Source organism: Lepidochelys kempii, chromosome 7 (genome assembly GCF_965140265.1).
Source record: "Lepidochelys kempii isolate rLepKem1 chromosome 7, rLepKem1.hap2, whole genome shotgun sequence".
Lineage (NCBI taxonomy): Eukaryota > Metazoa > Chordata > Testudines > Cheloniidae > Lepidochelys > Lepidochelys kempii.
The window spans coordinates 106,707,499-106,720,133 of NC_133262.1; the positions used below are offsets into that span (position 1 = coordinate 106,707,499).

The following is a 12,635-nucleotide window of genomic DNA, read 5'->3' on the forward strand; positions in this document are numbered from 1 at the left end:
GTACTCCTTTTCTTTTTGCAAATACAGACTAACACGGCTGTTACTCTGAAACCTGTCAGATTTTTAAGTTGTTTTGAAGAAGTTGCCCAGCTGTAAGGTTACAGGTAGGGTTCATACATGTATCCTTATACCCCTGTTATAATATAACCATTCATCAATACTCTGAAAGGATAGACATACTCTATAGCACATTTGCCCTTTAAAATTTTCATTTAATCAAGGGCCTGATGTGAATAAAAATAACTATAATGCTACTTAAATACTAGTTATGAAAATCACCCACAGTGTTTTCAGGTACAAAGTCTAAGCTATATAATATGAGCTTTACAGGATTGTTTAGAATAGCTTGTTTTAACATTTTGAACCGGTTACCCAAACTAATCTTATAAGATAGCAAGAAAAAAAATCATTGACAAAGGGAAGATGCCTGCATACTGGAGTGAGTGTAATATTCCATTTGCCCCAAGTACACTATGATAATTTTACAAGCATATCTGATTACATGTCATTAAAATATATTTAATGAAATATAAACTGGGTGATTCATTGTGGACCTGGAAGAATTACATTTGAAGCACTTTAAAATAAATATGCTTTTTAGCAAGAGAAACCACATCCCTCCTTAAATCCCACCCTGAACACAAAGATTTGGACACATTAAATCAGTAACTTACAGTATATTGATTGACTCGGTTTTAATTGTGGTACAAGCCCCTAACACAAAATCCTAGGTAGTGGGAGCAAGGTTAATTTCATCATACTGAGCATTTTACTACATGGTTCAAATAATAGTAATAGTTAACTAGCTTCCTTGGCTCACATTTTTCACGAGAACAAAGCTGTGCTAGCCAATGCGGCCCTACACTACCTTTAATTTTTGCACAAAACTCCCATTGCCATGATTGTAAGTTCTAAATGGGACCCAGTGAAAATGAGCAAAACTTCTCTTTACATTTTTGAAAGAATGACTTTGCAAGATATGTAGACATTTTACCTGTAGCAGTCTGCAGAGTTTCAGAAATTAACAGTAGCATCCAAGTGAAGAACATTGTGGTACCCATCTTGTCAGGGTGCCTGACAAAAGCAACATCAGAATTTATAGGCTCTGACTATGGAGGGGCGAGGCTCAATATTCTGTTCTGCGTCTACAGTAAATCAATACAAAGTGATTACATTTCAGTCTCAGATGAAGGTGTTCCTGGCTTTATTTTATAACTTCCTGGTCTCTGCTGGAACAGTAGAATCATAGAATCATAGAATATCAGGGTTGGAAGGGACCTCAGGAGGTCATCTAGTCCAACCCCCTGCTCAAAGCAGGACCGATCCCCAATTAAATCATCCCAGCCAGGGCTTTGTCAAGCCTGACCTGAAAAACTTCTAAGGAAGGAGATTCCACCACCTCCCTAGGTAACGCATTCCAGTGTTTCACCACCCTCCTAGTGAAAAAGTTTTTCCTGATATCCAACCTAAATCTCCCCCACTGCAACTTGAGACCATTACTCCTTGTCCTGTCATCCGCTACCACTGAGAACAGTCTAGATCCATCCTCTTTGGAACCCCCTTTCAGGTAGTTGAAAGCAGCTATCAAATCCCCCCTCATTCTTCTCTTCCGCAGACTAAACAATCCCAGTTCCCTCAGCCTTTCCTCATAACTCATGTGTTCCAGTCCCCTAATCATTTTTGTTGCCCTCCACTGGACTCTCTCCAATTTTTCCACATCCTTCTTGAAGTGTGGGGCCCAAAACTGGACACAGTACTCCAGATGAGGCCTCACCAATGTCGAATAGAGGGGAACGGTCACGTCCCTCAATCTGCTGGCAATGCCCCTATACATCCCAAAATGCCATTGGCCTTCTTGGCAACAAGGGCACACTGCTGACTCATATCTAGCTTCTCGTCCACTGTAACCCCTAGGTCCTTTTCTGCAGAACTGCTGCCGAGCCATTCAGTCCCTAGTCTGTAGCGGCGCATGGGATTCTTCCATCCTAAGTGCAGAACTCTGCACTTGTCCTTGTTGAACCTCATCAGATTTCTTTTGGCCCAATCCTCCAATTTGTCTAGGGCTCTCTGTATCCTATCCCTACCCTCCAGCGTATCTACCTCTCCTCCCAGTTTAGAGTAATCTGCAAACTTGCTGAGGGTGCAATCCACACCATCCTCCAGATCATTTATGAAGACATTGAACAAAACTGGCCCCAGGACCGACCCTTGGGGCACTCCACTTGATACTGGCTGCCAACTAGACATGGAGAAATTGATCACTACCCGTTGAGCCCGACAATCTAGCCAACTTTCTATCCACCTTATAGTGCATTCATCCAGCCCATACTTCTTTAAATTGCTGGCAAGAATACTGTGGGAGACAGTGTCAAAAGCTTTGCTTAAGTCAAGGAACAACATGTCCACTGCTTTCCTTTCATCCACAGAACCAGTTATCTCGTCATAGAAGGCAATTAGATTAGTCAGGCATGCCTTGCCCTTGGTGAATCCATGCTGACTGTTTCTGATCACTTTCCTCTCCTCTAAGTGCTTCAGAGTTGATTCCTTGAGGACCTGCTCCATGATTTTTCCAGGGACTGAGGTGAGGCTGACTGGCCTGTAGTTCCCAGGATCCTCCTTCTTCCCTTTTTTAAAGATGGGCACTACATTAGCCTTTTTCCAGTCATCAGGGACTTCCCCGGATCGCCATGAGTTTTCAAAGATAATGGCCAATGGCTCTGCAATCACATCCGCCAACTCCTTTAGCACTCTCGGATGCAGTGCATCAGGCCCCATGGACTTGTGCACGTCCAGATTTTCTAAATAGTCCCGAACCACTTCTTTCTCCACAGAGGGCTGGTCACCTCCTCCCCATGCTGTGTTGCCCAATGCAGTAGTCTGGGAGCTGACCTTGTTCGTGAAGACAGAGGCAAAAAAAGCATGGAGTACATTAGCTTTTTCCACATTCTCTGTCACTAGGTTGCCTCCCTCATTCAGTAAGGGGCCCACACTTTCCTTGACTTCCTTCTTGTTGCTAACATACCTGAAGAAACCCTTCTTGTTACTCTTAACATCTCTTGCTAGCTGCAACTCCAGGCGTGATTTGGTCTTTCTGAATTCACTCCTGCATGCCTGAGCAATATTTTTATACTCTTCCCTGGTCATTTGTCCAATCTTCCACTTCTTGTAAGCTTCTTTTTTGTGTTTAAAATCAGCAAGAATTTCACTGTTAAGCCAAGCTGGTCACCTGCCATATTTACTATTCTTTCTACGCATCGGGATGGTTTGTCCCTGTAACCTCAATACGGATTCTTTAAAATACAGCCAGCTTTCCTGGACTCCTTTCCCCCTCATGTTATTCTCCCAGGGGATCCTGCCCATCAGTTCCCTAAGGGAGTCAAAGTCTGCTTTTCTGAAGTCCAGGGTCCGTATTCTGCTGCTCTCCTTTCTTCCCTGTGTCAGGATCCTGAAGTCGACCATCTCATGGTCACTGCCTCCCAGGTTCCCATCCACTTTAGCTTCCCCTAGTAATTCTTCCCGGTTTGTGAGCGGCATGTCAAGAAGAGCTCTGCCTGTAGTTGGTTCCTCCAGAACTTGCACCAGGAAATTGTCCCCTACACTTTCCAAAAACTTCCTGGATTGTGTGTGCACCGCTGTATTGCTCTCCCAGCAGATATCAGGCTGATTGAAGTCTCCCATGAGAACCAGGGCTTGTGATTTGTAACTTCTGTGAGTTGCCTGAAGAAAGGCTCGTCCACCTCATCCCCCTGATCCGGTGGTCTATAGCAGACTCCCACCATGACATCACCCTTGTTGCTCACACTTCTAAACTTAATCCAGAGACACTCAGGTTTTTCTGCAGTTTCATACTTGAGTTCTGATCAGTCATACTGCTCCCTATCATACAGTGCAACTCCCCCACCTTTTCTGCCCTGCCTGTCCTTCCTGAACAGTTTATATCCCTCCATGACAGTACTCCAGTCATGTGAGTTATCCCACCAGGTCTCTGTTATTCCAATCACATCATAATTCCTTGACTGTGCCAGGACTTCCAGTTCTCCCTGCTTCTTGCATTTGTGTATAGGCACTTGAGATAACTCGCTGATCGTCTCTCTTTCTCAGTGTGAGGCAGGAGCCCTGCCCTCTCATGAGCTCCTGCTCTTGCTTCCTCCCGGTATCCCACTTCCCCACTTACCTCAGGGCTTTGGTCTCCTTCCCCCGGTGAACCTAGTTTAAAGCCCTCCTCACTAGGTTAGCCAGCCTGCTTCTCATTTCCTGGAGAACATCTTTGGCATAAATTACCCCATGTGCCTTTTACCCATGTATGAATCAAAAGTTAACTTTCACATCTCTAGAGTGGATCCAGGGGCTTTATTCTTCCTGGCTACTGCTAATGGCATGAAAGGGTTGAGGCTATAGATGGCAGTGAGGTGCTTCTACAGGGCCATCAGACTTACCTTCCTTCAAGAAGGAATAGTGTTTGAAAGGTCAGTCACTTGTCTGCAGTACATAATTAAGAAATGAGACTGAGTCACAGTATCACAAATAAATTACTGCCAAGTGTTTGTAGAATATTTTATTAATGTCTTTTTGATATTTTGGGGTTCACTCAGACCAGGAACGGATTCAGTCACCATACACCTTGTAATGCTGGGTGTCTTGTGGCTGTGCTGTTTTGGTTTATAGCTCTGACCCTACAACCTGCCAGCAGCCCACAAGCTGGCTTTGCTCAACTTGGTTAGTCTTTGCAGGCTTCTCTTTGTAGCCTTCTAGTCCCGCATTTGCCCCCAAATCATCCTACTTCAGGGGCCAGTCTCTCTCACTGAAGCCTCACAGAGAAAGTATTAAGTTCACTGTCCCTACACAGACAATAAAGCACTCCAACCTGTTACATTTCTAGAAGCACACACTTTACTGATCTTACACAGCACTGACGGTTTATAATAAAAACAAAACAAGCTTATTAACCGATGAACATGGTACCAAGTTAAAGGGATAAAATTGGAAATGGTTACAAGGAAATAAAAGTGAAAATATGTTTCTAAAAGACTAAAAATGAACCCAGCAAGATACAGTCTTTATTCAAGGTGGGTTCTCTCACTCACAGTCTCCTTTCCAGGGCTTTTTTCTGCCCAGCCTTACCAGGACCCATCACAGAGATCAAATCACTTGGTTTCTTTGTCTGCTAAGGTAAAGAATAAAGACAGAGTCTCCCTTTCTGTTCCTTATATCCCCAAAGGGATTGTCTGTGGTCATGTCGACACTACAGAGTTTTGCCAGTGCAAGTTACATCAGCGTACAGACGCCACAGCTGGTATATCACTTGGGCACGTGTATACTGGCTGCTGTGTCAGCAGTGCATGTACTCAGCAGGGGTGCTTGTACAGATGCTCAATGCAGTGCTCCATGGATAGGTATCCCACGCTGCAGCCTGCCATCATTCAGCACTGACTTTTGGGACGTTTTGGCAAATCATGGTGGGGTTCACGGTAACATTTTAAAGCGTTAATTCGCGCAGGAGTGCCAGGAAGCAAGGAGTCAACTAACTCCATCCCATAAGGTCATCTGTATCCCATAATTTTCACACCTTTTTTTCAAAATCAGACAAACCCGCACAACCCTCCTCACTGTCCACCAACTCTGACAGAAGCATGGATCCTACATAGCTCTGCACTATTGTCAGGTGTGTGGCAAGCACGGGGCTCAAGAGCCGAGTCTGCAGGGACTATGATTTCTTGGAGGACAGATTGCTGTGGGACATAGCGAGAACCAATTCAAGGTTGTTGGTGGCATTCATGAAGCAGCTGCAGATGGGCCTGAGAAACAACCACTCGCTGGTGGTATTGCATTGTAATGCAGGCTGGGGATGCCAAGATGTGGCTTAAGGATGTTTAGCTGCTCAAGGCCACATTCCTGGAACTGTGTGCCGAGCTTGTCCCACCCCTCCAGTGCAGAGAAACCAAAAAGAGAGCTGCACTGGCAATGGAAAAGCTAGTGGTGATTGCACTGTAGAAACTTACAATGTCAGGTTGCTACTGGTCAGTGGAAAATCAATTTGGCATTGGAAAATACACTGTGAGGCCATTGTCAGGCAAGTGTGCAGGGCCATTAATTGCATCCTGTTACGTAGGACTGTGACTCTCAGCAACGTGCAGGACATAGTAGAAGGATTTGCAGCAATGGGGTTCCTGAACTGTGGTGGAGCAACAGATGGCACATATATCCCTATTTTGGCACCAAACAACCTTTCCACAGAGTACATCAACAGAAAGGGCTACTTTTCTATCATTATGCAAGCAGTGGTGGATCACCAGGGATGCTTCACCAACATCAATGTGGGCTGGTCATGGAAGGCGCATGATGCTCACATCTTTAAGAACACAGGACTGTTCAGAAAGCTACAAGCAGGGACTGGCAGATTACTATTGCGAATGTTGAAATGCCAATAGCGATCCTGTGGGACCCAGACTATCCCTTGCACCCTGGACTGATGAAGCCATACATCAACCCCCTCTACAGCACCAAGGAAAGATTCAAATACTGCTCAGCAGGTACAGAAAGACAGTTGAATGTTCTTTTGGTAAATTGAAGGGATGCTGGCATTGTTTACTTACAAGATTGGATCTCAGTGAGAAAAATATTCCAATGGTTAGAGCTGCCTGCTGTGTCCTGTGTAATATCTGCAAAGCAAAGTTTCCACCAAGGTGGAGCACCTGTCTGCTGAGTTTGAATAGCCATATACAAGGACTATTAGAAGAGCTCAGTGTGGAGATTTGTGGCTGAGGGATATTTTGAAAGAGCACTGTAATAGTGAGCCACAGTAATTTGTTTCTATGTACTGTGCTCTACCTGGTTATCCTGTTTTGAGGCCTGTTAGGAATTGTGTGGTGGTTTGTTTACATGTATGAATTTAACACTGTCAGTGCACTGCAGTAACAGGTAATTGGTTGCCTTCAGAAGTGCTGAGCGCTCAGCAGCATATGGGGTGAATTATGTTCTAAATAATAGAATAGAATTGTATTTCATCACAAAAAACTCAGAAAACTCATGCATTTATAAAACAAATACATTAAAAACTTAATAAATTAATAGAACAGAACTTATGAAGGTGAAAGAACATGAATATCCATTTCAGCTATACAAACACCAACCATAGCTTTTCACAGGTCAGTGTATGTGAAGCTATGGTTGTCTTTAATGTCTCCTGAGGTGGAATGGTAGGGGTAGTGAGGTGGTCCTTGATGCCATGTGAAATGTTGGCGAAGTATAGAGAGGTCTTGCAATGGAGTTCTCAATGAGCTGCAGAAGGAGGCAAGCTCGGGATTTTTGAACTTCTAGGTCCACCAGAGTCTGCCGCATCTGTGTTTGCTGCTGGAGAAGCCCTATTATGTCCTGGTGCATCTCTCTCTCCTTTTCCTGCTGGGACTTCTGGGCCTTTCTCCTCTCCACTCTTTCCTCCTCCATACTATGTGCAGTGTTGACCCTCCAGGCCCTGGGCTCATGGTCTGATGCAGCTTTGGCTTGCAGAATCTCATTGAACAAGACATTCAGATTCCTCTACTTTCTCTTCCTTAGCTGACTCAGTCATTCTGCTGAAGCAGAGGGAGTCCACCTCAAGGTCACAATGGCTGAAGCTGCCGACAAAACATACAAAGAGTTCCATTGCCAGGATATTAAGAATGGAAAGCGAAATTTAAGATTCAGAATTCCTGCCTTCCCCCTTGCTCCCTTAAAGAGTTAAACAAGACAAGCTTACTGACATTTCTGCTTTGGAGTTCTTGATCCCCAGTTCCACTCTCAGCTCGAGCAATGGTGAGTATGACCTGCTGGGGTGAGGGAAATGCAGAGGGAATTGCTCAGTTGCATGAAACTATGAATATAGGGCAATGGCACTGAATACTGACCATTTTTCACAGACAATGGTGATTTTAATTGAAATTTCACTCCCAAGGGTAACAAAGGCAAAGAGCACAGCAGCTGCTGGTGTCCCTAAGCCACCCAGGCCCATATGCTGCTAGCGTGTTTACTGCAATGGTGCCTGCCAAAGTTATCAGTAACTGGCATGGGAAAGTGGCCTACTGCGGAGGAAGAAATAAGGTTGCCATTCCTAGAAACCTTCAGGAGAGGATTGCAGAGTATCTCCATGGAAGAGGCGATGAATCACTTATGATTACCTGTTTTGTTAATTCCCTCTGGAGCACTTGGCATTGGCCAGGCTCTTGCTTGCGTATTTATACCTGCCTCAGGAAATTTCCACTACATGCATCCGACAAAGTGGGTATTCACCCATGAAAGCTTATGATCCAATACGTCTGTTAGTCTATAAGATGCCACAGGACTCTTTGTGGACAACAGGTACTGGGCTAGATGGACCATTGGTCTGACCCAGTATGGCCATTCTTATATTCTTAAGTGTCATCAAGATCTCATAGGAGAATTTAAGGGGCATCCCTGTGTAGATAAACTACTCTGCATGCCCCTCTCCTTTCCTAACTCTACAGGGCAATGAAAAGCAGATAACAACACTACCTCTCTTTGTTGTACCTGAACCTCTTCTAGTACAAGTAAGTTAATGAAAAGTTGACAGCTGTGGCCTGTTAAGTTGGGGGTGCCATCACTCTAATCGGAAATACATTTACACACTTACTTAAGGATCCTTACCCAGCATCAGGCCCATCTGTGCTCAACTGCCAGGACTGACTAGATTGTGGTGGAGTCTGAAACAGGTCCTGGCTTGCAGCATAGCTGGACCCCCCGGTTGCATGTCCCCCTTCTTCCTCCTCCACCTCCTCCTTGTCCTCGCTGTTCACTCCAGGGGCTTGTGACTCGGCTCCTGTGGCTGTATCAGTGGTGATGTACAGGGTGGTGATGGGGTCTCCACCAACTATGGCATACAGCTCATTGTAAAAGCGGCAGGTCTGCGGCTCAGCACTTGATTGAATGTTGGCCTCCCTTGCCTTCTGGTATGTCTATCGCAGATCATTCACTGTCATGTGGCACAGTTGATGGTCCCTGTCATAACCCTCCTCCTGCATCCTCCACGCAATCTGCTTGTAGAGGTCCACCTTTCTACAGCTGGTCTGTAGCCGTGCTTGCATAGCCTCTTCTCCCCACAGTCTGAGGAGATCCAGTATTTCCTGCCTACTTCAAGCTGCAGTGCGTCTGGAGCATGTAGCCAGCATGGTCATCTGGGCAGTTACACACAACAGTGGAGACTTGCTAGGTACTCTCACCAAACTGGGCAATCAGGAAAAGACCATTCAAAAATTCATGAGGCTTTAAAGTTGGGGGAGGCATCCAGTCCATGTGACCATTGGACAGTAGACCAGAGCAGTCAGTGTCAGGTATTGTGGGACAGCTGATGGAGGACTGCTAGGGTCAACATATGAAACGCAGTGCTACAGTCATGCTGAGTTAACCTAAGTACATCGACCATGGCGCTAGGCCACTCGGGCAGGTGATGTTACTATGTCAGCATAACGGGGCACTTACATTGGTGGGAGACTAACGTAAGTGTAGACATGTGCACAGCTAGGTCAAAGTTAGTTGCCTTACATCAACATAACTTTGTAGTGTAGAGCAGGTCTGTGTCTTACAAGTCAGGAAGGCCTCCTGAGGATTCAGTCTCCTGTGTCTCTCTGGAGTGCAGGAGCCATGTTAATTCTCTGTCTCTTGAGTTCAGGATCAGGATAACCACTGCTAGTTTAGCTGCATGGCTTTTTATACTGCAAATATGTAAATTTAGGTAAACCCACATTCCTTTGCCTAGGACAGACCTGTTTAACAACTTTACCTAGGCAATGATATTAATACCCAGCAAGCGATTAGCTTTTATATGATACCCTACATAATGCTTTTTGGATAAATATCATGACAACAGAGTGTTGGGTGTAGTGAGTTGGATGGGTCTGATGAGAGACAGAGTTCCCTATGCCAGTGAGCATCAAGGGCTCTTAGGAGCACATTATTGATAAGATTTTAGGGGGAAAACTAGTGCTGGGTTCCCCCTGCATTTCCACAACTGCTCCTGTGAACATTTTTGCCCCTGATCAATGTCACACACAAATTCAGTACAATGTAGACAACAAATTCAGTCTTCGCTATTCAACCTTCAAAAGACAATGGCTCATCACTAAGGCTACGTTTTAGTCACAGGTATTTTAATAAAAGTCATGGACAGGCCACAGGCAGTAAACAAAAATTCTCAATCCGTGACCTGTCCATGACTTGTACTATATATCCCTGACTAAATCTTGGGTGTTCTGGGAGTGGTGGCTCAGAGGCGCTGCTGGTGCTTGGGGGAGTGGCCCAGGAGCACCATGGGTGCTTGAGGGGAAAGCCCAGGGGCACCACAGATGCTCAGGGGAGCGGCCCGGGGGGCATCATGGGTGCTCAGGGGGCAGCCCAGGAAGGAACTTGTGGGGTGTTGGCGGGGCTTTCAGGCTCCCTACCTGGCTCCTCGTGACCCCCTGGAAGCAGTGACATGTCCCTCCCTCAGATCCTAGGTGGAGGCACGGCCAGGAGCTGCTGCACACTGCCTCCACCCTGCGCACCAGCTCCATAGTTCCCATTGGCCAGGAACCGTGGCCAATGGGAGCTGCAGGGTTCATGCCTGCGGGTGAAGGCAGCTCGTGGAGCCATCTGGCCATGCCTCCACCTAGCAGCTGAGAGAGGGACATGTCACAGCTTCCGGAGAGCTCCCTGAGGTAAGCACTGCCCAGAGCCCTCACCCCCAATCGTGCCCCAGCCCCAGCCCTGAGCCCCCTCCCACACCCAAACGCCTACTGCTGCTGGGGGAGGTGGATGCGGTGTCCCAAGACTGCCTCAGCAGTGGCAGGTGCGGCTGGCCCAGGGGCTGCCCGAGCTGCTCAGGTGGCCCCCAGGCCAGCTGCATCAGCTGCTGCAGAAGTCCCTGAAAGTCACAGAAACTGTGACTTCCATGACCTCCATGATAAACTCGCAGTTTTACTCATCACAGAGTATAATCTCCATTGGCACTGCCAGTGACAGTGAGATTGTGGAAATCACCACAGTTAGAGCTATGCAAAATGTTAGCAGTGAAACCTGTAGCCAACACAAATTCATCTCTCTTTGTTTTTCTATCACAAATGCAAGTCAAAAACTCAGACCATGTTTACTGAAAGATTTGTTAAACTACATGAACCTTTCCAGAGAACCAGGGCTGGCTGATTTCTTTGCATGAAGTCATGAACAAATCTGTAGATTTTACACAAAATCAAGTGAAACTCAGTGGTTTTTAGTTAATTTCACAATAAGACTCCATGTTCATTGGAACCTGAAATGCAGTGTGGACAAGTAGAGGTTGAACTGAAATTAAAAAATATTTGTATATGAATTCCTCACTGAGTTTTGCATAGCTATAATCACAATTATATTTCCAGTTTAAACCTGAATTCTTCTTGTGCCATCAGACATTGCTTTGCCATGAACAACGTTACAACATCCTTGTATAGTAGAGATCCCCAAACTGTGGGGAGCTCACCCCTAGCGGGCTTGGAGGAATATCTGGAGGGGTGTGGCGAAGCCCAGGACAGCCCCAATGTGGGGTGGGAAGGGAGCACCACCCAGCCCTTCTCTACCCCCAAGCTCTGCTCTGGTCTCACCTCCAGCCACATCCTTGTCTCCTGGCCCAGAGCTGGCCCTGTCCCCATCCTTGGCGTGGTTCCACACCTGCCCCCAGTCTTGGCTCCTAGCCACAGTCCCACTTCTGGAGCCAAACCCATACCCCTAGTGTATCCCCAGCATTGGTTCCCTTACCCCCGTCTGCGCCACCCCCACCCCCCGAGCCGTGGCCCCACTCCTGGCCCCAGCTCTGGTGGCTGGGGGAGCATGGACAGAGGTAAGGGGACGGCGTGACCCTCAAAAGTTTGGGGACGACCGCTGTATATTATATCATTACGTAAACTGTCTCAAATACATTTTATGAGAAACAAGACCATTGTTTCAGATGTGGAGGCACAATGGCAGGCAGATTTGGTGGATATGCACCAGTTCTCCAAAACCAACAGTGGTTTTAAGTACAACTTAACAGCGATAGACATTCTATCTAAATATGCCTGGGCCTTAGGCCTAAAAGACAATAGAGATAGCGAAGTATCCAACACCTTTAAAGCTATTTTCAGCAAAGGGCACATGACTCAAAATTACAAACCAATCAGCCAAAAGAATTTTTAAACAAACCTTTAAGCAGATTGTTAAAGCAGTGTGATTTTCACCATTTTGTTACTAATAATGAAGTCAAAGAGTGGGTTGTGGAGTGATTTAACAGAACTTTAAAATCTAGGATGTGGAGCTATTTTACATCTCCCCATACCTTTTGCCACACTGATGTGTTACCTGAGTTTATAAAGAGTTACAACCAGAGCTTTCACAGAACTACATGTACCAGACCCACTGATGTTAACTCCTCAAATTCTCTGAAGGTATGGAAAATGGCTTACCGAGACAGTTTTAAAATAAAGCCAGTTGTTGCCCCTTTTAGTAAAGGCAACCATGTGAGACGATCTAAAATCAAAGGAGCTTTCGAAAAGGTTATGAACAAACATTTAGCAATGAGTTATTTATAGTGGATGAAGCCTTAATCAATGTATACCAATTCAAAGATTATGGAAATGAGAGTTACTGGATCTTTTTAC

General features: G+C 45.8%; 1 protein-coding gene across 1 annotated transcript in view; it reads right to left on the bottom strand.

The window, feature by feature from the left end:
- The window catches only part of LOC140915208 (scavenger receptor cysteine-rich domain-containing protein DMBT1-like), a 194,593-nt gene that overhangs the window by 104,495 nt on the left and 77,463 nt on the right, over positions 1-12,635 (bottom strand). The window contains 2 exon segments of the mRNA XM_073354781.1: positions 4,175-4,191; positions 7,406-7,413. Of these exon segments, the coding sequence (XP_073210882.1) occupies positions 4,175-4,191; positions 7,406-7,413 (25 nt within the window).